This window comes from Bombina bombina, chromosome 1, assembly GCF_027579735.1.
Source record: "Bombina bombina isolate aBomBom1 chromosome 1, aBomBom1.pri, whole genome shotgun sequence".
NCBI classification, from domain to species: Eukaryota; Metazoa; Chordata; class Amphibia; order Anura; family Bombinatoridae; genus Bombina; species Bombina bombina.
The window spans coordinates 868,788,133-868,815,810 of NC_069499.1; the positions used below are offsets into that span (position 1 = coordinate 868,788,133).

The 27,678-nt window shown below is 41.0% G+C and overlaps 1 protein-coding gene across 1 annotated transcript in view; it reads right to left on the reverse strand.

Moving 5' to 3' along the window:
• ZDHHC1 (zinc finger DHHC-type containing 1) overlaps positions 1-27,678 on the reverse strand; it is a 59,249-nt gene that overhangs the window by 1,002 nt on the left and 30,569 nt on the right. Inside the window, exon 11 of the mRNA XM_053699519.1 lies at positions 16,572-16,680. Coding sequence (XP_053555494.1) covers positions 16,572-16,680 — 109 coding nt within the window. The remainder of the gene's footprint in view (positions 1-16,571; positions 16,681-27,678) is intronic.

The following is a 27,678-nucleotide window of genomic DNA, read 5'->3' on the forward strand; positions in this document are numbered from 1 at the left end:
TAAATTAAACTTTCATTATTCAGATAGGACTTTTAATTTTAATCAACTTTCCAATTTACTTTTATCATCAAATTTGCTTTTTTCTCTTGGTATTCTTAGTTTAAACTAAACATAGGTAGGCTCATATGCTAATTTATAAGCCTTTGAGGGCTGCCTCTTATCACATGCTTTTTAAATCTCTTTTCAACACAAAGAGACAGAAAGTACATGTGGGTCATATAGATAACACTGTGTTTAGGCACAGGGGGTTATTTAAGATTTAGCACAAAACTATGCTAAATTTAGGACCATAGATAATAAACGGTCACAGTCATGTGATCAGGGGGCTGGAAGAAGGTTCCTAGATACAAGGTGATCACAGAGGTAAAAAGTATATTAATATAACTGTGTTGGTTATGCAAAACTAGGGAATGGGTAATAAAGGGATTATCGATCTTTTAAAACAATAACAATTCTATGGTAGACTGTCCCTTTAACTTCTATTATCAAATGTGCTTCATTTTCTTGGTATCCTTCATTGAAGAAGCAGCAATACACTACAGTTAGCTAGCTGGACATGTCAGATGACTAATAAGAGGCATATATGTGCAGTTTATCATGTTCATTTTGGCAGTACTGAAACTGTTGGTCAAAATAAAACCTTCTTGTAATACTGTATTTTTTAAGATTGACAGTTCTTTGGCCATGGCTCATTTCCTTGTGTCAATATGTATTGTATTTTGTAAAAGTAGATTGAAATATGAATACAATTAAACAGCCTATAAAATATAACGTATACTTTTATCTTGTGTATACATACTTACACAATTAGATGAATCAATAAAGACAGAACCTTCTAATATTACTTTCATACAGCTAGATTACAAGATTTGCATTATGAGTGAAAAAGCCTCATAACGCCGCTTTTTCACTACCGCTGCTATTACGAGTCTTGCAGGTATATCTGTCCCGCACACTTTTTTTGGCCGTAACGCAACGTAACTACCGCAGCTTTCAAAAAGTCCTTTTTCAATGTGACTTCCATAGCGCCGGTATTACGAGTTTGCCTGTCCAGCCAAAAAGTGAGCAGTACAGCCTATACCGTCAAGATCCGTACCGTAAACTAAAAGTCAGTAGTTATGGGCTTTACGCTACAAAGCCGTAACATAAAACTCATAACTAAAGTGCTAAAAAGTACACCAACACCCATAAACTACCTATTAACCCCTAAACTGAGGCCCTCCTGCATCGCAAACACTAAAATAGAATTATTAACCCCTAATCTGCCGCTTCCAACATTGCAGTGACTATAATAAACATATTAACCCCTAAACCGCCATACTCCCACATCGCAAACACTAGTTAAATATTATTAACCCCTAATCTGCTGTCCCTAACATAGCCGCAACCTACATTACTGTTATTAACCCCTAATCTGCTGCCCCCAAAATTCCCGCCACTATACTAAAGTTATTAACCCCTAAACCTAACCCCAAGTCCAACCCTAACCCTAACACCCAGTAACTTTAACATAATTAAAATAAATCTAAATAAAAATTACAATTAATACCTAAATAATTCCTATTTAAAACTAAATACCTGTAAAATAAACCCCAAGCTAGCTACAATACAACTAATAGTTATATTGTAGCTATCTTAGGTTTTATTTTTATTTCACAGGTAAGTTTGTATTTATTTTAACTAGGTAGACTAGTTAGTAAATAGTTATTAACTATTTACTAGCTACCTAGTTAAAATAAATACAAACTTACCTGTAAAATAAAACCTAACCTGTCTTACACTAACATCTAACATTACACTACAATTAAATCAATTACATTAAATAAATACAATTAACTAAATTACACAAAATAAAAAAGAAATTATCAAATATTTAAACTAATTACACCTAATTTAATAGCCCTATCAAAATAAAAAAGCCCCCCCCCCCCCAAATAAAAAAAAAAACCTAGCCTAAACTGCCAATAACCCTTAAAAGGGCTTTTTTGCGGGGCATTGCCCCAAAGAAATCAGCTCTTTTACATGTAAAAAAACCTAAGCTCCCCATTGCATTTGGATGGGCATTGCCCTTAAAAAGGAAATTTATGCTTACCTGATAAATTGATTTCTTCTATGATATGACGAGTCCACGGATTCATCCTTTACTTGTGGGATATTATCCTCCTGCTAACAGGAAGTGGCAAAGAGCACCACAGCAGAGCTGTCTATATAGCTCCTCCCTTGACTCCACCCCCCAGTCATTCGACCGAAGGTATAGGAAGAAAAAGGAGAAACTAAAAGGTGCAGGTGACTGAAGTTTTAAACCAAAAAATATAATCTGTCTTAAATTCACAGGGCGGGCCGTGGACTCGTCGTATCATAGAAAAAATCAATTTATCAGGTAAGCATAAATTTCCTTTTCTTCTGTAAGATACGACGAGTCCACGGATTCATCCTTTACTTGTGGGATACAATACCAAAGCTACAGGACACAGATGAACGGGAGGGACAAGACAGATACCTAAACAGAAGGCACCACTGCTTGAAGAACTTTTCTCCCAAAAATAGCCCCCAAAGAAGCAAAAGTATAAAATTTGTAAAATTTGGAAAAGGTATGAAGTGAAGACCAAGTCGCAGCCTTACAAATCTGTTCAACAGAAGCATCGTTTTTAAAAGCCCATGTGGAAGCCACCGCTCTAGTGGAATGAGCCGTAATAGTTTCAGGAGGCTGCTGTCCAGCAGTCTCGTATGCCAAATGGATGATGCTTTTCAGCCAGAAAGAGAGGTAGCCGTAGCTTTTTTACCTCTACGTTTTCCAGAATAGACAACAAACAGAGAAGATGTTTGATGGAAATCCTTGGTCGCTTGCAAGTAAAACTTCAAGGCACGAACCACATCCAAGTTATGTAACAGACGCTCCTTCTTAGAAGAAGGGTTAGGACATAGAGAAGGAACAACAATTTCCTGATTAATATTCTTATTTGAAACAACCTTAGGAAGGAATCCAGGTTTAGTACGCAAAACCACCTTATCAGAATGGAATATAAGATAAGGCGAGTCGCATTGTAACGCAGATAGTTCAGAGACTCTTCGAGCAGAAGAGATAGCTACTAAAAACAGAACTTTCCAAGATAGAAGTTTAATATCTATGGAATGCATGGGTTCAAACGGAACCCCTTGAAAAACATTTAAAACTAAATTCAAACTCCATGGCGGAGCAACAGGTTTAAACACAGGCTTAATTCTAACCAAAGCCTGATAAAACGACTGAACGTCTGGGACATCTGCCAGACGCTTGTGTAGTAAGATTGACAAAGCAGAAATCTGTCCCTTTAAGGAACTAGCTGATAACCCCTTCTCCAATCCTTCTTGGAGAAAGGACAAAATCCTAGGAATCCTGATCTTACTCCATGAGTAGCCTTTGGATTCGCACCAATAAAGATATTTGCGCCATATCTTATGAAAATTTTCCTAGTGACAGGCTTTCGAGCCTGAATCAAGGTATCAATGACCGACTCAGAGAATCCTCGCTTAGATAAAATAAAGCGTTCAATCTCCAGGCAGTCAGCCGCAGAGAAACTAGATTTGGATGTTGGAACGGACCATGAATGAGAAGGTCCTGTCTCAGTGGCAGAGATGACATTTCCACCAGGTCTGCATACCAAGTCCTGCGTGGCCACGCAGGCGCTATCAAGATTACCGAAGCCCTCTCCTGTTTGATTCTGGCAATCAGACGAGGTAGGAGAGGAAAAGGAGGAAACACAAAAGCCAGGTTGAACGACCACGGTACTGCAAGAGCATCTATCAGTACTGCTTGATGATCCCTTGATCTGGACCCGTAACAAGGAAGTTTGGCATTCTGACGAGATGCCATCAGATCCAATTCTGGTGTGCCCCATTGATGAATCAATTGTGCAAACACCTCCGGATGGAGCTCCCACTCCCCCGGATGAAAAGTCTGACGACTTAGAAAATCCGCTTCCCAGTTCTCCACTCCTGGGATATAGATTGCTGATAGATGGCAAGAGTGAGTCTCTGCCCATCGAATTATTTTAGAAACCTTTATCATCGCTAGAGAACTTTTTGTTCCCCCTTGATGATTGATATATTCTACAGTCGTGATATTGTCCGACTGGAATCTTATGAATTTGTCCGAAGCCAGGTGAGGCCACGCCTGAAGCGCGTTGAATATCGCTCTCAGTTCTAGAATATTTATTCGAAGTAGGGCCTCCTCCTGAGTCCACACACCCTGAGCCTTCAGGGATTTCCAGACTGCACACCAGCCCAAGAGGCTGGCGTCCGTCGTCACTATGACCCATGCTGGCCTGCAGAAGCACATTCCCTGGGACAGATGATCTTGTGACAACCACCAAAAGTGGTTAAGATCTTTGATTTTCTGACCTTCGTCAGAAAAATTTTCATGTCTACCGAGTCTATCAGAGTTCCTAGGAATGGAACTCTTGTCAGAGGAACAAGTGAACTTTTTTTATGTTCACCTTCCACCTGTGAGATTTTAGAAAAGCCAACACGGTGTCCGTGTGAGATTTGGCTAGATGGTAAGTTGACGCCTGAATCAAAATATCGTCCAGATAGGGTGCCACTGCTATGCCCCGTGGCCTTAGAATCGCCAGAAGGGACCCTAGCACCTTTGTGAAAATTCTGGGAGCTGTGGCCAACCCGAAAGGAAGGGCCACAAACTGGTAATGTTTGTCCAGGAAGGCGAACCTGAGGAACTGGTGATGATCTTTGTGGATAGGAATGTGAAGATACGCATCCTTCAAATCCACGGTGGTCATATATTGACCCTCCTGGATCATTGGTAAAATTGTCCGAATGGTCTCCATCTTGAAGGATGGGACTCTGAGAAATTTGTTTAGAGTTTTGAGATCTAAAATCGGTCTGAAGGTTCCCTCTTTTTTGGGAACTACGAACAGATTGGAGTAAAAACCCTGCCCTTGGTCTACTTTTGGAACTGGGCAGATTACACCCATGGTATATAGGTCTTCTACACAGCGTAAGAACGCCTCTCTTTTTGTCTGGTTTACAGACAAACGTGAAAGATGAAATCTCCCCCTTGGGAGAGAATCTTTGGACTCTAGACAATACCCCCCTGGGTCACGATTTCTAATGCCCAGGAATCCTGAACGTCTCTTGCCCAAGCCTGAGCGAAGAGAGAAAGTCTGCCCCCTACTAGATCCGGTCCTGGATCGGGGGCTGCCCCTTCATGCTGTCTTGGTAGCAGCAGCGGGTTTCTTGGCCTGTTTACCTTTATTCCAGGTCTGGTTAGGTCTCCAGACTGACTTGGATTGAGCAAAATTCCCCTCCTGCTTTGTGGCAGAGGAGGAAGTAGAGGGTCCACCTTTAAAGTTTCGAAAGGAACGAAAATTATTTTGTTTGGCCCTCATTTTATTCGTCTTGTCCTGAGGAAGGGCATGGCCTTTACCTCCAGTAATGTCGGAAACGATCTCCTTCAGTTCAGTCCTGAATAGGGTCTTACCTTTGAAAGGAATAGCTAATAGCTTAGATTTTGATGACACATCAGCAGACCAGGACTTAAGCCATAATGCTCTACGCGCTAAAATTGCAAAGCCTGCATTCTTTGCCGCTAATTTAGCCATTTGAAAAGCGGCATCTGTAATAAAAGAATTAGCTAGCTTGAGAGCTTTAATTCTATCCAAAATATCATCTAATAGGGTCTCAACCTTAAGAGACTCCTCTAGAGCCTCAAACCAAAAAACTGCTGCAGTAGTTACAGGAACAATGCACGCGATAGGTTGTAGAAGAAAACCCTGATGAATAAATAATTTCTTTAGAAGACACTCTAATTTTTTATCCATAGGATCTTTAAAAAAACAACTGTCCTCAATAGGTATAGTTGTACGCTTAGCCAGGGTAGAAATAGCTCCCTCCACCTTAGGGACCGTCTGCCAGGAATCCCGAATGGTGTCAGATATGGGAAACATTTTCTTAAAAGTAGGAGGGGGAGAGAACGGAATGCCTGGTCTATCCCATTCCTTAGTAACAATGTCCGAAATTCTTCTAGGGACTGGAAAAACATTAGTGTAAGTAGGGACCTCTAGATATTTATCCATCTTACACAATTTCTCTGGTGGGATGACAATAGGGTCACAATCATCCAGAGTCGCTAAAACCTCCCTGAGTAACAAGTGGAGGTGTTCAAGCTTAAACTTAAAGGCCGTCATATCTGAGTCTGTTTGAGGGAACAACTTTCCTGAATCAGAAAGTTCTCCCTCAGACAGCAATTCCCCCACCCCCAAATTAGAACACTGTGAGGGTACATCGGAGATGGCCAATAAAGCATCAGAGGGCTCAGCATTTACTCTAATACCGGACCTACTGCGCTTACCCTGTAAACCAGGCAGTTTAGATAATACCTCTGTAAGGGTAGTAGACATAACTGCAGCCATATCTTGCAGGGTGAAAGAATTAGACGCACTAGAAGTACTTGGCGTCGCTTAGGCGGGCGTTAAAGGTTGTGACACTTGGGGAGAAGTAGATGGCATAACCTGATTCTCTTCTGACTGAGAATCATCCTGAGACATACTTTTATCAGCTAAAATATGTTCTTTGCAATGTAAGGCCCTTTAAGTACATGAGGGACACATTTTAAGTGGGGGTTCCACAATGGCTTCTAAACACATGGAACATTGGCTTTCCTCAATGTCAGACATGTTAAAACAGGCTAGTAATGACCACAAACAGACTTGAAAACACTTTATTTTGTGAAAAAAATAATCTGAAAGAACGGTACTGCGCCTTTAAGAGAAAAAAGCATACAATTTTTCCAAAACTGCTTTAAAACGATAAAATTTTATGATAAATGCATCCCAACTTGTCAGCTAAGTTTGCCCCACAAGGAAAGGAATACTTAACCCTTAAGACCAAAAAACGTTGTGCTAAAAACGTTAAATTCAAACAAAAACACCCCCTGCACCTCGCCACAGCCCTGCTGTGGCGCCTACCTGCCCTCAGGGGTCTTCAAATTCGGATTAACCCTTCGATTAGGCCCAAACTGTCCTGAAAGGCCCAACGGAGTTGGAGCTTGCTGCTTGTCTGGGAAAAACAACTGTGCATCTGAGGCGCGAAAATAGGCCCCGCCCATCTCACTAGATGTCTCACAGCCTACAATAACCGCACCAGAGCGGTCTAAAACCTAGCCATGTGGGTTCATAAAACCATTTAGTGAAGCCATGTGTACCCTCCATTCTTGAAATAAAGTAAAAACGTTATCTTTAACTCCCAACATAGAAACGTTTTTCCACAAACATCATATCATCAGTGTCAACCATTTTTTTATAGCCCAATATACAGGTCCAGTAATACCCCTCTCTATGCATTAGGATTACTGCTTACCCTTTCCCTCATGGGGATACTGTCAGCCAATTCTGAAATAACACAGTCTCTCCAGAAAAAAATGACTAAACATACCTCAATGCTTGTAGCATGAAAAACGTTCCTCACACTGAAGTTTCTTAAGTACTCCTCAGCCATTCTGTGGGAACTACTCTGGATCTTAGTAACAACTGCTAAGATCATCAGTCTCCAGGCAGAAGTGTTCATCCATCTGCTGCCTGGGAAGAAATAGCACTCACCGGTACCATTTAAAATAAAAAAAGTCTTGCTTGAAGAAAATAAAAACTAACATTTTATCACCTCTTTCACTTTACCCTTCCTGTTACTTAGAGTAGGCAAAGAGAATGACTGGGGGTGGAGTCAAGGGAGGAGCTATATAGACAGCTCTGCTGTGGTGCTCTTTGCCACTTCCTGTTAGCAGGAGGATAATATCCCACAAGTAAAGGATGAATCCGTGGACTCGTCGTATCTTATAGAAGAAAAGGGCATTTAGCTCTTTTTCGGCCCAAACCCTAAGCTAAAAATAAAACCCACCCAATAAACCCTTAAAAAAACCTAAACACTAACCCCCGAAGATCCACTTAAAGTTTTTGAAGACCGGACATCCATCCTCAACGAAGCCGGGAGAAGTCTTCATCCAAGCGGCAAGAAGTCCTCAACGAAGCCAGGAGAAGTCTTCATCCAAGCGGCAAGAAGTGGTCCTCTAGGTGGGCAGAAGTCTTCATCTAGACGGCATCTTCTAACTTCATCCTTCTGACGCGGAGCGGCTCCATCTTCAACACATCCGGCGCGGAGCATCCTCTTCTGTCGACGGCTCTTCAAGAATGAAGGTTCCTTTAATGGACGTAATCCAAGATGGCATCCCATGAATTCCGATTTTTATTTTGGGAGGGGATTTTTTTTTGATAGGGCTATTAGATTAGGTGTAATTAGTTTAAATATTTGATCATTTCTTTTTTATTTTGTGTAATTTAGTGTTTATTATTTTTTGTAATTTAGTTAACTGTATTTAATTAATGTAATTGATTTAATTGTAGTGTAAGGTTAGGTGTTAGTGTAAGACAGGTTAGGTTTTATTTTACAGGTAAATTTGTATTTATTTTAGCTAGGTAGTTAGTAAATAGTTATTAACTATTTACAAACTACTCTACCTAGTTAAAATAAATTAAAACTTGCCTGTGAAATAAAAATAAAACCTAAGATAGATACAATGTACAATGTACTACAATGTAGTTATATCGTAGCTAGCTTAGGGTTTATTTTACAGGTATTTACTTTTAAATAGGAATTATTTAGGTATTAATAGTAATTTTTATTTAGATTTATTTTAATTATGTTAAAGTTAGTGGTGTTAGGGTTACGTTAGGGTTAGACTTCGGGTTAGGTTTAGGGGTTAATAACTTTAGTGTTGGGGCGGCAGATTAGGAGTTAATAAGTGTAGGTAGGTGGCGGCATTGTCAGGGACGGCAGATTAGGGGTTAATAAATATAATGTAGGTGGCGGCGATATCGGGGGCGGCAGATTAGGGGTGTTTAGACTCAGGGTTTATGTTAGGGTGTAAGGTGTAAACATAACTTTTCTTTCCCCATAGAAATCAATAGGGCTGCGTTACGGAGCTTTACGCTCCTTTATTGCAGGTGTTAGGCTTTTTTTAGCCAGCTCTCCCCATTGATGTCTATGGGGAAATCGTGCACGAGAACGTAAATCCAACTCAAAGCAGCGCTGGTATTTGGGTGCGGTATGGAGCTCAATTTTGCTCAACGCTGACATATTGCCTGCTAACGACGGTTTTAGCAAACCTGTAATAGCAGCGCTATAGGGAGGTGAGCGGTGGAAATAACTTGCAAGTTAGTACCGAGCCGCTCATAACGCAAAACTTGTAATCTAGCAGATAGTAAATGAAGCTGCCATCCTCTGTCTAGCATAAGTTGGTGCAAAACAATATTATAATGAAAAGGATTGTTTTAGTGAATTCCTGCAGAGAAAAATTTCGGTTCCCTTTCCTGGTCTACCTTAAACATTCACCAAATGCAATGCCAAAACCTTGCTGGGTATAAACAAAGAATAATTATGGTTCAAGACATTCCTTTAAACGTTTGCTTCAACTTCATACTGTCATTTTACAGAGACCTGTGAGGCTATTATTCCATCTGCCTGTGAAAAAGAGTCAGACCTTTTTGAAGGTGCCTTTAAGCAGTATAAAACATGCAGATCATTTTCTTGCTAAACTTTGATGGTCCACATTTGACTAAATTTAGACTTACCTAACAGATACCTCCTTATGTATTGCTTTGGGATTACTAGAAGTATTTAGCACTACCTTCATCTCTAATTGGTGGTTGTTTTTCTTTAAGATCAAGTGACAGTCTGTATTTTTATACTTCACCTACTAAAGTGAAACAGATAAATCTTCATGCAACTTAATTAATGCAATCCTAAAGATGGTTAACCTTGGGGATGAAGAAAAACATAGGAAATAGACTTCCCATTAATGTCAAAAACATAATTTATGCTTACCTGATAAATGTATTTCTCTTGTAGTGTATTCAGTCCACGGGTCATCCATTACTTATGGGATATATTCCCTTCCCAACAGGAATTTGCAAGAGGATCACCCAAGCAGAGCTGCTATATAGCTCCTCCCCTCACATGTCATATCCAGTCATTCGACCGAAACAAGACAAGAAAGGAGAAACTATAGGTTGCAGTGGTGACTGGAGTTTTAATTAAAATTTAGATCTGCCTCAAAAAGACAGGGCGGGCCGTGGACTGAATACACAAGAGAAATAAATTTATCAGGTAAGCATAAATTATGTTTTCTCTTGTTAAGTGTATTCAGTCCACGGGTCATCCATTACTTATGGGATACCAATACCAAAGCTAAAGTACACGGATGATGGGAGGGACCAGGCAGGAACTTTAAACGGAAGGAACCACAGCCTGTAGAACCTTTCTCCCAAAAACAGCCTCAGAAGAAGCAAAAGTGTCAAATTTGTAAAATTTTGAAAAGGTATGAAGCGAAGACCAAGTCGCAGCCTTGCAAATCTGTTCAACAGAGGCCTCATTCTTAAAGGCCCAGGTGGAAGCCACAGCTCTAGTGGAATGAGCTGTAATTCTTTCAGGGGGCTGCTGTCCAGCAGTCTCATAGGCTAAACGTATTATGCTACGAAGACAAAAGGAGAGAGAAGTAGCTGAAGCTTTTTGACCTCTCCTCTGTCCAGAGTAAACGACAAACAGGGAAGAAGTTTGACGAAAATCTTTAGTTGCCTGTAAATAGAACTTCAGGGCACAGACTACGTCCAGATTATGCAAAAGTCTTTCCTTCTTTGAAGAAGGGTTAGGACATAATGATGGAACAACAATTTCTTGATTGATGTTCCTGTTAGAAACTACCTTAGGTAAGAACCCAGGTTTAGTACGCAGAACTACCTTGTCTGAATGGAAAATCAGATAAGGAGAATCACAATGTAAGGCAGATAACTCAGAGACTCTTCGAGCCGAGGAAATAGCCATCAAAAACAGAACTTTCCAAGATAACAGCTTAATATCAATGGAATGAAGGGGTTCAAACGGAACACCTTGAAGAACTTTAAGAAATAAGTTTAAGCTCCAGGGCGGAGCAACAGTCTTAAACACAGGCTTAATCCTAGCCAAAGCCTGACAAAAGGTCTGAACGTCTGGAACCTCTGCCAGACGTTTGTGTAAAAGAATAGACAGAGCAGAAATCTGTCCCTTTAACGAACTAGCAGATAAGCCCTTTTCTAAACCCTCTTGTAGAAAAGACAATATCCTAGGAATCCTAACCTTACTCCATGAGTAACTCTTGGATTCACACCAATACAAGTATTTATGCCATATCTTATGGTAAATTTTTCTGGTAACAGGTTTCCGAGCCTGTATTAAGGTATCAATAACCGACTCCGAGAAGCCACGCTTTGATAGAATCAAGCGTTCAATCTCCATGCAGTCAGTCTCAGAGAAATTAGATTTGGATGGTTGAAAAGACCCTGAATTAGAAAGTCCTGCCTCAGAGGCAGAGACCATGGTGAACAGGACGACATGTCCACTAGGTCTGCATACCAGGTCCTGCGTGGCCACGCAGGCGCTATCAGAATCACTGATGCTCTCTCCTGTTTGATCTTAGCAATCAGTCGAGGAAGCAGCGGAAATGGTGGAAACACATACGCCATGTTGAAAACCCAAGGGGCTGCTAGAGCATCTATCAGCGCCGCTCCTGGGTCCCTGGACCTGGATCCGTAACAAGGAAGTTTGGCGTTCTGGCGAGACGCCATGAGATCCAGTTCCGGTTTGCCCCAACGACGAATCAGTTGAGCGAAGACCTCCGGATGAAGTTCCCACTCACCCGGATGAAAAGTCTGGCGACTTAGAAAGTCCGCCTCCCAGTTCTCCACGCCTGGGATGTAGATCGCTGACAGGTGGCAAGAGTGAGACTCTGCCCAGCGAATTATCTTTGAGACTTCTAACATCGCTAGGGAACTCCTGGTTCCCCCTTGATGGTTGATGTAAGCCACAGTCGTGATGTTGTCCGACTGGAATCTGATGAACCTCAGTGTTGCTAACTGAGGCCAAGCTAGAAGAGCATTGAATATTGCTCTTAATTCCAGAATATTTATTGGGAGGAGTTTTTCCTCCCGAGTCCACGATCCCTGAGCCTTCAGGGAGTTCCAGACTGCGCCCCAACCTAGCAGGCTGGCATCTGTTGTTACAATCGTCCAATCTGGCCTGTGAAAGGTCATCCCTTTGGACAGATGGACCCGAGAAAGCCACCAGAGAAGAGAATCTCTGGTCTCTTGATCCAGATTTAGTAGAGGGGACAAATCTGAGTAATCCCCATTCCACTGACTTAGCATGCATAATTGCAGCAGTCTGAGATGCAGGCGCGCAAATGGCACTATGTCCATTGCCGCTAGCATTAAGCCGATTACTTCCATGCACTGAGCTACTGACGGGCGTGGAATGGAATGAAGGACACGGCAAGCATTTAGAAGTTTTAATAACCTGGACTCCGTCAGGTAAATTTTCATCTCTACAGAATCTATAAGAGTCCCTAGGAAGGGAACCCTTGTGAGTGGTAATAGAGAACTCTTTTCCACGTTCACCTTCCACCCATGCGACCACAGAAATGCCAGAACTATCTCTGTATGAGACTTGGCAATTTGAAAACTTGACGCTTGTATCAGCATGTCGTCTAGGTACGGAGCCACCGCTATGCCTCGCGGTCTTAGCACCGCCAGAAGTGAGCCCAGAACCTTTGTAAAAATTCTCGGGGCCGTAGCTAACCCGAAGGGAAGAGCTACAAACTGGTAATGCCTGTCTAGAAAGGCAAATCTTAGGTACCGATAATGATCTTTGTGAATCGGTATGTGAAGGTAGGCATCCTTTAAGTCCACTGTGGTCATATACTGACCCTCTTGGATCATGGATAGGATGGTTCGAATAGTTTCCATTTTGAATGATGGAACTCTTAGGAATTTGTTTAAGATCTTTAGGTCCAAGATTGGTCTGAAGGTTCCCTCTTTCTTGGGAACCACAAACAGATTTGAGTAAAATCCTTGCCCTTGTTCCGTCCGCGGAACTGGATGGATCACCCCCATTACTAGGAGGTCTTGTACACAGCGTAGAAATGCCTCTTTCTTTATTTGGTTTGCTGATAACCTTGAAAGATGAAATCTCCCTTGTGGAGGAGAAGCTTTGAAGTCCAGAAGATATCCCTGAGATATGATCTCCAACGCCCAGGGATCCTGGACATCTCTTGCCCAAGCCTGGGCGAAGAGAGAAAGTCTGCCCCCCACTAGATCCGTTTCCGGATAGGGGGCCCTCTCTTCATGCTGTCTTAGGGGCAGAAGTAGGTTTTCTGGCCTGCTTGCCCTTGTTCCAGGACTGGTTAGCTTTCCAACCCTGTCTGTAAGGAGCAACAGTTCCTTCCTGTTTTGGAGCGGAGGAAGTTGATGCTGCTCCTGCCTTGAAGTTACGAAAGGCACGAAAATTAGACTGTTTGGCCTTTGATTTGGCCCTGTCCTGAGGAAGAGTATGACCCTTACCTCCAGTAATGTCAGCAATAATTTCTTTCAAGCCAGGCCCGAATAAGGTCTGCCCTTTGAAAGGAATATTAAGCAATTTAGATTTAGAAGTCACGTCAGCTGACCAGGATTTAAGACATAGCGCTCTGCGCGCCTGGATGGCGAACCCAGAGTTCTTAGCCGTTAGTTTGGTTAAATGTACAACGGCATCAGAAACAAATGCGTTAGCTAGCTTAAGTGCTTTAAGCTTGTCCATAATCTCATCCAATGGAGCTGTGCGAATGGCCTCTTCCAGAGACTCGAACCAGAATGCCGCAGCAGCAGTGACAGGCGCAATGCATGCAAGGGGCTGTAAGATAAAACCTTGTTGAACAAACATTTTCTTAAGGTAACCTTCTAATTTTTTATCCATTGGATCCGAAAAAGCACAACTATCCTCCACCGGGATAGTGGTACGCTTAGCTAAAGTAGAAACTGCTCCCTCCACCTTAGGGACCGTCTGCCATAAGTCTCGTGTGGTGGCGTCTATTGGAAACATTTTCCTAAATATCGGAGGAGGGGAAAAGGGCACACCGGGTCTATCCCACTCCTTGCTAATAATCTCTGTAAGCCTTTTAGGTATAGGAAAAACGTCAGTGCACACCGGCACCGCATAGTATCTATCCAGCCTACATAATTTCTCTGGAATTGCAACCGTGTTACAATCATTCAGAGCCGCTAATACCTCCCCTAGCAATACACGGAGGTTCTCAAGCTTAAATTTAAAATTAGAAATCTCTGAATCCGGTCTCCCTGGATCAGATCCGTCACCCACAGAATGAAGCTCTCCGTCCTCATGTTCTGCATATTGTGACGCAGTATCGGACATGGCTCTCACATCATCAGCGCGCTCTGTCCTTAACCCAGAGCTATCGCGCTTGCCTCTTAATTCTGGCAATTTAGATAATACTTCTGTCATAACAGTAGCCATGTCTTGCAAAGTGATTTGTATGGGCCTCTCTGATGTACTTGGCGCCACAATATCACGCACCTCCTGAGCGGGAGGCGAAGGTACTGACACGTGAGGAGAGTTAGTCGGCATAACTTCCCCCTCGTTGTCTGGTGATAATTTCTTTACAGAAAAAGACTGACTTTTATTTAAAGTGACATCAATACATTTAGTACACATATTCCTATGGGGCTCCACATTGGCCTTCAAACATAGTGAACAAACAGATTCATCTGTGTCAGACATGTTTAAACAGACTAGCAATGAGACTAGCAAGTTGGAAAATACTTTCAATAAATTTACAAGCAATATAAAAGACGCTACTGCGCCTTTAAGAAGCACAAAAAAACTGTCACAGTTGAAATAACAATGAACCAAATCAGTTATAGCAACCAAATTTTCACAGTAAATGTATTAAGTTAGCAAAGTATTGCACCCACTAGCAAATGGATGATTAACCCCTTAATACCCAAAACGGATAATCAATTTAACAATTAACGTTTTTATCACAGTCTAACACACTGTCACAGGTCTGCTGTGACTGATTACCTCCCTCAAAATGAATTTTGAAGACCCCTGAGCTCTCTAGAGACGTCCTGGATCAAGGAGGAAGAAGCAGGAAGACTGTTACTGAATTTTTACTGCGCAAAAAAAGCGCTAAAATAGGCCCCTCCCACTCATATTACAACAGTGGGAAACCTCAATTAACCATTTCTATGCAGAAATATACGTCAGCCATGTGGAAAAAATCATGCCCCAATAAGTTTTATCACCAAAGTACCTCACAAAAACGATTAACATGCCAGTAAACGTTTTAAACATACATTTTAAAGGTTATGTAGTGTTATCAATAAGCCTGCTACCAGTCGCTTCTACTGCAGTTAAGGCTCATACATTACTTCAGTATTAACAGTATTTTCTTAGTCAAATTCCATTCCTTAGAAAATTACTTTACTGCACATACATTCATCAGCCTGATACCAGTCGCTACTACTGCATTTAAGGCTGTACTTACATTACATCGGTATCAGCAGTATTTTCTTAGTCAATTCCATTCCTTAGAAAAATATTTTACTGCACATACCTCATTTGCTGGGGACCCCGCATGCTATTCCCTTTCTGAAGTTACCCCACTCCTCAGAATGTGCGAGAACAGCCAGTGGATCTTAGTTACTTCTGCTAAGATCATAGAAAACGCAGGCAGATTCTTATTCTAAATACTGCCTGAGAGAAAAACAGCACACTCCGGTGCCATTTAAAATAACAAACTTTTGATTGAAGAAATAATTAAGTATAAAAACTCCACACTCCTCTCACGACCTTCCTATTATGTTGAGAGTTGCAAGAGAATGACTGGATATGACATGTGAGGGGAGGAGCTATATAGCAGCTCTGCTTGGGTGATCCTCTTGCAACTTCCTGTTGGGAAGGGAATATATCCCATAAGTAATGGATGACCCGTGGACTGAATACACTTAACAAGAGAAATACTGCTTAACAATTTTTTATGGAATTTAGACGTACATCACCCCAATGAATAACAAATACCTCCAATGACAACACCTCTAAAGCTTGGAAATTAAAGGAACGGTTATTCAGATCTTAAAGTTATATAAGAAGTCTAGTGCATTATTAATAGCAACTTTATTAGTTATTTACCGCATAAAACTGTTAAAATTTGATAACATAGTTTTTTACACATCATTTCTGTCTTTAGCTGCATGACTATCACTGATTCCGATGAATGTACTTTTCTACCTATTCCACTCCAGAAATGTATGGACAATTCTCTGGTTGTACCATAATTAACCTTCTTTGAGCAGGAACCAAGATCATTCTAAAAAAATGAAGAAAATACTGCCAAAATGCTCAAAGTGGTTTCATCATAAACATTGTCACTGTGAGAAATATTTTTTTTTTTTTTTTTAGCCAATACTGCCTTTCTTGTGGTAAACATGAATACTCAGCAGGTTTCACAGGTGATCTTGCCTTTATCCAGTCTGGAAATTGGGGCCATATATTATGGGAATAGTTTTCAAAAACACTTTATTACAGATATGTTAACGTTCCCGTAGAAAAGAGAGCGCAAAAGAAAGAATACATTCAAGTATGTACATACAAAGAAATGTACACGCACACACATACAAAGAAATGCACATTTATATGGGGTTTTTTCTACATAATATTACCTGCAAGTGGTGTTGGGAGCAGAGCACGCTGAACGGGCCTATCTCCAAAATATTGAATTGTGTCTTCTGGTGAAATTTTATTGGCTTTTTTCCTTTTCTTTTTCTTCTTCTGTAAACATAAAAGATAAAATAAAGCTTTGCTTACAATAAGTGTGTGTTCTATAGTATTCAAGTGTACAGCATAGCATAGACATAAATCTTTGTAACCCAATAAAAAAAAGGAGACTACTTTGCCTGGCCTTATTGTGAAGAAATATTTTCTTTAATGGTCGTGATAGTGAAGAGTACTTTCCTCTACATTAAAGGGACAGCAAAGTCAAACATTTTATTTCATGATTCAGACAGATCATATATTTTACACAGCTTTCCATTTTATTACTTTTATTATCTAATTTGCTTCATACTCTTGGTACTTTGTTGAAAGGCACAACGCAGCAATGAACTACTGGGAGCTGCTGATTGGTGGTTGCACATATATGCCTCTTATCATTGGCAGATGTGTTCAGCTAGCTCCAAGTAGTCGGGTGCCGCTTCTTCAACAAATTATACTAAGACAATGAAGCAAATTTGCTAATGGAAGTAAATTGGAAAGTAGTTTAAAATGATATGCTGTATCTGAATTTTGAAGGAAAAATATTGGGTTTCATGTCCCATTAAATAATGATTTTTTTGTAATTTTGTTTGGGTGAAATTGTATTGCAACACCCGTAGTATAGATTTATGAAATAAGCAAAAAAAAAAGAAAATGTAAAAAAAAAAAAAAAAAAAAAAAAAAAAAAAAAGATGGATAAGATGTTTCTGTATTTTTATTAATTAAAAAATAAAAATATTTTTACCTACCTGTCGTGACCACACTATCGAGAACATGCATATTCACGACATCCCTTGCGCATGCGCTGTAGTTCCTGACACACGTTATGTCAGAGAATGAGGACATTGTGGCACACAAGTGGTTAATGTGCACGCATCAGTGACTGGCATCCAAAGGGTTAATATAAGTTGGGAGACCTTACTGGCATACTGTTTGTTGGAACTAATGGGGTTGTGTGACACTGGCACGCAAGGAGTTTACATGTTACTGCCCATCAGTCTCTTAATCACTGGTTTTTCACATCTTCATAGTGCTGCTTATGTCATTGCATTAGGGAATCCCCACATGCACACTGCAGTGCAAACCGCAAGGAAAACAGAATTTATGCTTACCTGATAAATTACTTTCTCCAACGGTGTGTCCGATCCACGGCGTCATCCTTACTTGTGGAAATATCTCTTCCCCAACAGGAAATGGCAAAGAGTCCCAGCAAAGCTGGCCATATAGTCCCTCCTAGGCTCCGCCCACCCCAGTCATTCGACCGACGGACAGGAGGAAAAATATAGGAGAAACCATATGGTACCGTGGTGACTGTAGTTAGAGAAAATAATTCATCAGACCTGATTAAAAACCAGGGCGGGCCGTGGACCGGACACACCGTTGGAGAAAGTAATTTATCAGGTAAGCATAAATTCTGTTTTCTCCAACATTGGTGTGTCCGGTCCACGGCGTCATCCTTACTTGTGGGAACCAATACCAAAGCTTTAGGACACGGATGAAGGGAGGGAGCAAATCAGGTTACCTAAACGGAAGGCACCACGGCTTGCAAAACCTTTCTCCCAAAAATAGCCTCCGAAGAAGCAAAAGTATCAAATTTGTAAAATTTGGCAAAAGTGTGCAGTGAAGACCAAGTCGCTGCCTTACATATCTGATCAACAGAAGCCTCGTTCTTGAAGGCCCATGAGGAAGCCACAGCCCTAGTAGAGTGAGCTGTGATTCTTTCAGGAGGCTGCTGTCCGGCAGTCTCGTAAGCCAATCGGATGATGCTTTTAAGCCAAAAGGAAAGAGAGGTAGAAGTCGCTTTTTGACCTCTCCTTTTACCAGAATAGACGACAAACAGAGAAGATGTTTGTCTGAAATCTTTTGTAGCCTCTAAATAAAATTTTAGAGCACGGACTACGTCCAAATTGTGTAACAAACGTTCCTTCTTTGAAACTGGATTCGGACACAAAGAAGGTACAACTATCTCCTGGTTAATATTTTTGTTAGAAACAACCTTTGGAAGAAAACCAGGCTTAGTACGCAAAACCACCTTATCTGCATGGAACACCAGATAGGGCGGAGAACACTGCAGAGCAGATAACTCAGAAACTCTTCTAGCAGAAGAAATAGCAACCAAAAACAAAACTTTCCAAGATAATAACTTAATATCTATGGAATGTAGAGGTTCAAACTGAACCCCTTGAAGAACTGAAAGAACTAGATTTAGACTCCAGGGAGGAGTCAAAGGTCTGTAAACAGGCTTGATCCTAACCAGAGCCTGAACAAATGCTTGAACATCTGGCACAGCTGCCAGTCGTTTGTGTAGTAAGACAGATAAAGCAGAAATCTGTCTCTTTAGAGAACGCGCAGATAATCCTTTTTCCAAACCTTCTTGCGGAAAGGAAAGAATCTTAGGAATTTTTATCTTATTCCATGGGAATCCCTTGGATTCACACCAACAGATATATCTTTTCCATATTTTATGGTAAATCTTTCTAGTTACCGGTTTTCTGGCCTGAACCAGAGTATCTATCACAGAATCTGAAAACCCACGCTTCGATAGAATCAAGCGTTCAATCTCCAAGCCGTCAGCTGGAGGGAGACCAGATTTGGATGTTCGAATGGACCCTGAACAAGAAGGTCCTGTCTCAAAGGTAGCTTCCATGGTGGAACCGATGACATATTCACCAGGTCTGCATACCAAGTCCTGTGTGGCCACGCAGGAGCTATCAAGATCACCGAGGCCCTCTCCTGTTTGATCCTGGCTACCAGCCTGGGAATGAGAGGAAACGGTGGAAACACATAAGCTAGGTTGAAGGTCCAAGGTGCTACTAGTGCATCTACTAGAGTCGCCTTGGGATCCCTGGATCTGGACCCGTAGCAAGGAACCTTGAAGTTCTGACGAGACGCCATCAGATCCATGTCTGGAATGCCCCATAATTGAGTCAACTGGGCAAAGATCTCCGGGTGGAGTTCCCACTCCCCCGGATGGAATGTCTGACGACTCAGATAATCCGCTTCCCAGTTTTCCACACCTGGGATGTGGATCGCAGATAGATGGCAGGAGTGATCCTCCGCCCATTGTATTATTTTGGTCACTTCTTTCATCGCCAGGGAACTCCTTGTTCCCCCCTGATGATTGATATACGCAACGGTCGTCATGTTGTCTGATTGGAATTTTATTAATCTGGCCTTTGCAAGCTGAGGCCAAGCCCTGAGAGCATTGAATATCGCTCTTAGTTCCAGAATGTTTATCGGGAGAAGAGACTCTTCCCGAGACCATAGTCCCTGAGTTTTCAGGGATTCCCAGACCGCGCCCCAGCCCACTAGACTGGCGTCGGTCGTGACAATGACCCACTCTGGTCTGCGGAAGCTCATTCCCTGGGATAGATGGTCCAGGGTCAGCCACCAACGGAGTGAATCTCTGGTCTTCTGATCTACTTGAATCATTGGAGACAAGTCTGTATAGTCCCCATTCCACTGTTTGAGCATGCACAGTTGTAATGGTCTTAGATGAATTCGTGCAAAAGGAACTATGTCCATTGCTGCAACCATCAACCCTACTACTTCCATGCACTGAGCTATGGAAGGACGTGGAACAGAGTGAAGAACTTGACAAGTGCTTAGAAGTTTTGACTTTCTGAAATCTGTCAGAAAAATCCTCATTTCTAAGGAATCTATTATTGTTCCCAAGAAGGGAACTCTTGTTGACGGAGACAGAGAACTTTTTTCTATGTTCACCTTCCATCCGTGAGATCTGAGAAAGGCCAGAACGATGTCTGTATGAGCCTTTGCTTTTGAAAGGGACAACGCTTGTATTAGAATGTCGTCCAAGTATGGTACTACTGCAATGCCCCTCGGTCTTAGAACCGCTAGAAGGGACCCGAGTACCTTTGTGAAAATCCTTGGAGAAGTGGCTAACCCGAATGGGAGGGCCACAAACTGGTAATGTTTGTCCAGAAAGGCGAACCTTAGGAACTGATGATGTTCTTTGTGGATAGGAATATGTAGGTACGCATCCTTTAGATCCACGGTAGTCATAAATTGACCTTCCTGGATAGTGGGTAGAATCGTTCGAATGGTTTCCATCTTGAACGATGGTACCCTGAGAAATTTGTTTAGGATCTTCAAATCCAAAATTGGTCTGAAGGTTCCCTCTTTTTTGGGAACTACGAACAGATTTGAATAAAATCCCATTCCTTGTTCCTTTATTGGAACTGGGTGTATCACTCCCATCTTTAACAGGTCTTCTACACAATGTAAGAACGCCTGTCTCTTTATTTGGTTTGAGGATAAGTGAGACATGTGGAACCTTCCCCTTGGGGGTAGTTCCCTGAATTCCAGAAGATAACCCTGAGAAACTATTTCTAGTGCCCAGGGATCCTGAACATCTCTTGCCCAAGCCTGAGCAAAGAGAGAGAGTCTGCCCCCTACTAGATCCGGTCCCGGATCGGGGGCTACTCCTTCATGCTGTTTTGTTAGCAGCAGCAGGCTTCTTGGCCTGCTTACCCTTGTTCCAGCCTTGCATAGGTTTCCAGGCTGGTTTGGGCTGTGAGGCATTACCCTCTTGCTTAGAGGATGCAGAATTAGAGGCCGGTCCGTTCCTGAAATTGCGAAAGGAACGAAAATTAGACTTATTCTTGGCCTTGAAAGGCCTATCTTGTGGAAGGGCGTGGCCCTTTCCCCCAGTGATGTCTGAGATAATCTCTTTCAATTCTGGCCCAAAGAGAGTTTTACCTTTGAAAGGGATGTTAAGCAATTTTGTCTTGGATGATACATCCGCTGACCAAGACTTTAGCCAAAGCGCTCTGCGCGCCACAATTGCAAACCCTGAATTTTTCGCCGCTAATCTAGCTAATTGCAAAGCGGCATCTAAAATAAAAGAGTTAGCCAACTTAAGTGCGTGAACTCTGTCCATAACCTCCTCATATGGAGTCTCTCTACTGAGCGACTTTTCTAGTTCCTCGAACCAGAACCACGCTGCTGTAGTGACAGGAACAATGCACGAAATGGGTTGTAGAAGGTAACCTTGCTGTACAAAAATCTTTTTAAGCAAACCTTCCAATTTTTTATCCATAGGATCTTTGAAAGCACAACTATCCTCGATAGGAATAGTAGTGCGCTTGTTTAGAGTAGAAACTGCCCCTCGACCTTAGGGACTGTCTGCCATAAGTCCTTTCTGGGGTCGACCATAGGAAATAATTTCTTAAATATAGGGGGGGGAACAAAAGGTATGCCGGGCTTCTCCCACTCCTTATTCACTATGTCCGCCACCCGCTTGGGTATAGGAAAAGCGTCGGGGTGCACCGGAACCTCTAGAAACTTGTCCATCTTGCATAATTTCTCTGGAATGACCAAGTTGTCACAATCATCCAGAGTAGATAAAACCTCCTTAAGCAGTGCGCGGAGATGTTCTAATTTAAATTTAAATGTCACAACATCAGGTTCAGCTTGTTGAGAAATTTTTCCTGAATCTGAAATTTCCCCATCTGACAAAACCTCCCTCATGGCCACTTCAGATTGGTGTGAGGGTATGACAGAACAATTATCATCAGCGCCCTCCTGCTCTTCAGTGTTTAAAACAGAGCAATCGCGCATTCTCTGATATGCAGGCATTTTGGATAAAATATTTGCTATGGAGTTATCCATTACAGCCGTCAATAAGCATTGGCGCGCTAGAAGTACTAGGGGCCTCCTGCGTGGGCAAAACTGGTGTAGACACAGTAGGAGATGATGTAGTATCATGTCTACTCCCCTCATCTGAGGAATCATCTTGGGCAATTTCATTATCTGTGGCAGTACTGTCCTTACTTTGTTTGGACGCTATGGCACAATTATCACACAATTTTGAATGGGGAGACACATTGGCTTTCATACATATAGAACATAGCTTATCCGAAGGCACAGACATGTTAAACAGGCTTAAACTTGTCAATAAAGCACAAAAACCGTTTTAAATCAAAACCGTTACTGTCTCTTTAAATTTTAAACAGAGCACACTTTATTACTGAATATGTGAAAAAGTATGAAGGAATTGTTCAAAATTTACCAAAATTTCACCACAGTGTCTTAAAGCATTAAAAGTATTGCACACCAATTTTCAGAGCTTTAACCCTTAAAATAACGGAACCGGAGCCGTTTACAAATTTAACCCCTATACAGTCCCAGCTACAGCCTTTGCTGTGACCTAACCAAGCCCAGAGGGGAATACGATACCAAATGACGCCTTCTAGAAACTTTTCCAACTACTTTCAGGTCCTCACACATGCATCTGCATGTCTTGCTCTCAAAAACAACTGCGCAGTAATGGCGCGAAAATGAGGCTCAGCCTACAACTGGGAAGGCCCTCCCTGACTGGAAAAGGTGTCTAACATAGTGCCTGATGTTAAAAACCGTTCCCCAAGTTTAAGTGTGAATTATCAGCATAAACATGTATAAAATGTCCAAATAAAGCAATCGATTTAGCCCATAAAAGTGTCTACCAGTTTTATAGCCCATATTAAGCCCTTTATTCTGTTTGAGACTAAGAAAATGGCTTACCGGTCCCCATGAGGGGAAATGACAGCCTTCCAGCATTACACAGTCTTGTTAGAAATATGGCTAGTCATACCTTAAGCAGAAAAGTCTGCTGTTTCCCCCAACTGAAGTTACTTCATCTCAACAGTCCTATGTGGAAACAGCAATCGATTTTAGTTACTGTCTGCTAAAATCATCTTCCTCTCACAAACAGAAATCTTCATCCTTTTCTGTTTCAGAGTAAATAGTACATACCAGCACTATTTTAAAATAACAAACTCTTGATAGTAGAATAAAAAAAAAAAAAAAAAAAAAAAAAAAACTACATTTAAACACCACAAACTCTTAACCATCTCCGTGGAGATGTTGCCTGTGCAACGGCAAAGAGAATGACTGGGGTGGGCGGAGCCTTGGAGGGACTATATGGCCAGCTTTGCTGGGACTCTTTGCCATTTCCTGTTGGGGAAGAGATATTTCCACAAGTAAGGATGACGCCGTGGACCGGACACACCAATGTTGGAGAAAGAGAGGCCAGGAGCAAGCAGCTATGAGAAGGAAGGGGGGAAGGCATTGTAGTCGAACGTCTACATACAGGCAGCTTGGGTTTTGTTAGGTAGGTGTAAAAAAAAAATACACACGATTCTAAAAAAATTATTTACTTTACTTACACACATTACATGTAACGTTAGCCCCCAGAAATGAGTCTACAATGTCCCTTTAATGGGACAGTCTAGTCAAAAATAAACTTTCATGATTCAGATAGGGCATGCCATTTTAAACCACTTTCCAATTTACTTTTATCATCAATTTTGCGTTGTTCTCTTGGTATTTTTAGTTGAAAGCTAAACCTAGGTAGGTTATATGCTAATTTCTAAGCCCTTGAAGGCCGCCTCTTATCTGAATGTATTTTGACAGTGTTCCACAACGAGAGGGCATTAGTTCACGTGTGCCCTATAGATAACATTGTTCTCATGCATGTGGAGTTACCTAGGAGTCAGCACTGATTGGCTAAAATGCATGTCTGTCAAATAAACTAAATTAAGGGGCAGTCTGCAGAGGCTTAGATACAAGGTAATCACAGAGGTAAAAAGTATATTAATATAATTGTGTTGGTTATGCAAAACTGGGGAATGGGTAATAAAGGGATTATCTATCTTTTAAAACAAATTCTGGTGTAGACTGTCTCTTTAAGTATACAGTTGTAGCCAATGAAATCAAGCAGTATATACAAAAACTTGTATATTTGCTTAAACAAACGCAACTGTGCGTAAGCTCCTGCTTATTCTTCATTTATATGCAATTTCTGCTTCAGGGTACCCATATTAAGAACCCTTTAGATTCTTTTTCTGGAAATCAAGAGAGAAAACAAAGAGGGCGACCCCTAGTGCAGATCAATATTGAACCAGTAATGAATATCTGCTACTGCTTGCGAATGGATACTCACAGAAAGTATTGCACCCTATAGTGCAAATGTGGCATACTAGGAATATTATGGTGTCCTAGTGCACATATCCACCCAGAAAGCACTGTCGTGATGTGAGGTGAGCTTCAAGTATAACAGGATGATGAAAAAGCAGAGAACTCCAGTATCGATATAAAAATGTTTAATTAAAAAATACACAGATCTACAATGACATCTGTAGTAAAATTGCAACGCGTTTCTAAGCGCTAACCACGCTTTTTCCTCAGGCAAATTATGATATGATAATTTGCCTGAGGAAAAAGCGTGGTTAGCGCTTAGAAACGCGTTGCAATTTTACTACAGATGTCATTGTAGATCTGTGTATTTTTTAATTAAACATTTTTATATCGATACTGGAGTTCTCTGCTTTTTCATCATCCTGTTATACTTGAAGCTCACCTCACATCACGACAGTGCTTTCTGGGTGGATATGTGCACTAGGACACCATAATATTCCTAGTATGCCACATTTGCACTATAGGGTGCAATATTTTCTGTGAGTATCCATTCGCAAGCAGTAGCAGATATTCATTACTGGTTCAATATTGATCTGCACTAGGGGTCGCCCTCTTTGTTTTCTCTCTTGATTTCCAGATTACAGATATACTTTCTGCGTTTGGGAGGAGCAGCCCTCAGCATAGTGCACAGTCAGCTGGGACACTGTGAAGTTCCCAGACCGTTCACCTAGGCATTATCTCTGCCTTCACACATTGTGAGTATGTTTACTTTTGCATTATTCTCTTTATAAAAATTGGCTACACTAGGAGGCGCCCTTCTCTCTCTGCTCAGATTCTTTTTCTGTGTGTGCCATTGTTTAGGGCTGCTTATGGCCCATTCCATTACAGCAGAAAGCTGAAGGGGAACTTTTGTAGTGTTTTGCGATGTAAATTAACCAGGAACTTTTTTTTGGGGGGGGGGGGGGGGTTTAATAGTAATTTCACACAATATGCTTACAATATTATCTGAAAATGGCCTGAAAAATGCAAACATGTGTTTTTTATGAAACGCGCTGTTGAAGGGTTGTGTACATCTCAATAAATGCTTGAAACCTTTGTGCTTCCTATTTATTCATTTTATTTTATGTAGCAATATAGGGTCCTTATCGTCGGTTATAAAAAATGGCAAACAATATGAATAGGTGCACATTACAGGAGGGCAGATAATTGCGTTTAAACCAAAACAGAAATGCCAAAACTTCCTCTGTCATATAAAGCGATATGAAACCCAAAATGTAATATTCATGATTCAGACAGAGCATTCCTTTTTAAACAACTTTCTAATTTAGTTCTATTGTCAGGAATGTATGCTTAGGAGCCAGCCTATTTCCCGAGCACTATATAGCAGAAGTTTTGCAACAGTGTTATTAATTTGCAAGAGCACTAGAGGGCAGCACTATTTCCTGCTGTGTAGTGCTAAAGAGGTCTACCTAGGTATCTCTTTAACACAGGATATCATATGAACAAAGCAAATTTGATAATAGAAGTAAATTGGCAAAAAATAAAAAATGGTATGCTCTGTCTGAATCACAAAATAATTGGGTTTCATATCCCTTTTAGCACGGAAACTGGCAAAAACCTTTGTCCTTAAGCGGATAATGTAACAACATAATCAGTTAAACTCAATTTGATCAAACTCATTCTGCTTACACAGAAAGTTAGAACATATTGATCCCAAAAGTGACAGGCAAATGTGTTTATACCAATAATGCTTTAGCTTCTCTCTCACTGTGCTGGACTCACTAAAATAAAAGCAAAAAACATCTGGATAGTCAAAAGGATGCACAATTGAACTCCTCCAACAATATGGAAACGGAAATGAAATTGTGATTGTTAACTTATTTTACTTTTTAAATGGACAATAAAAATGGAATTTTACGCACCTCCCTCTAATCATGGGTGCTGCCATTATAGAGCCTAATTTACACTGCAGGCTGGCAAAGGAGAGTTGCTGCACATGTGCAAACAGCTTAAATAAAAAAAGACGAGGGCCCACGAGGGCGGTGCTTCATGCAAGGAAATGTAATAGAAAACAAAAGACAGAAAAGAAGCATCCCCTAAGCACTCAAAGGTAGAAAGAATTTTTTTTTTTTTTAAAGAATTACAAAGTTCCCAAAATATAACATAATTATTCTCAAAGCATAACCTTTATTAGTGAAAAGTTAAAAACATAGATAAAAACATGTAAAAAGGAAAAAAAAATTAAAGTGAAGGTCAATTTTTGGCGAATTGGTGCCCGGTTTTTAATAATCCTATTAAAAACAAGGGCACTTTAATTCATCAAAATTGACATTTCAAGTGTTTTCTTCAAAAACTTACCTTTTAATCCTGAGAGCCGCTGCAGTGCTTCCTCCGCCCGTCGCAAGCACTCTACGCGGGTCCAAAATGACGAATCCGGCTTCATCCAATCACAGCATTCCCTCAGGCCATGATCCCCCCGGGGGAAACGCCGTGATTGGAGGAAGTAGGATTTGTCGTCATTTCTGACGTAAGCAGAGGCTTGCGACGGCCGGAGGAATCGATGGAGCAGCTTTCAGGATTAAAAGGTAAGTTTTTTAAGAAAACGCATGAAATGTCAATTTTGATGAATTAAAGTGCCCTTGTTTTAAATAGGATTATTAAAAACCGGGCACTAATTCGCCAAAAATTTACCACTTTAATTTTTTTTTTATATTTTGGGGACTTCATAATTCTGTAAATTTGTTTTTTTTCTACCTCTGAGTGCTTAGGAGATGCTTCTTTTCTGTCTGTCATATTTTTTTGTACAAACAGGTCAGTGTAATGTAGTGAAAGAAAGATCTCAACATGGTGGTAACCCATGACTAGAGGGAGGTGGGGAATAACCTCAATACTATGCTTATAAAATGTAGAGTTTAAATACACAGTCTAAGTGATTGTTTTTAATATTTAAATAGATAGATAATGCCCTTTTTTCCCATTCCCCAGCTTTGGACACACAACAGTGTTATATGAATAACATATACTTATATTAATATATAGTGCTCCCTAAAGACTCTACTGTTCAGGGACGCATACAACCTACACTAACCTTTCATTATA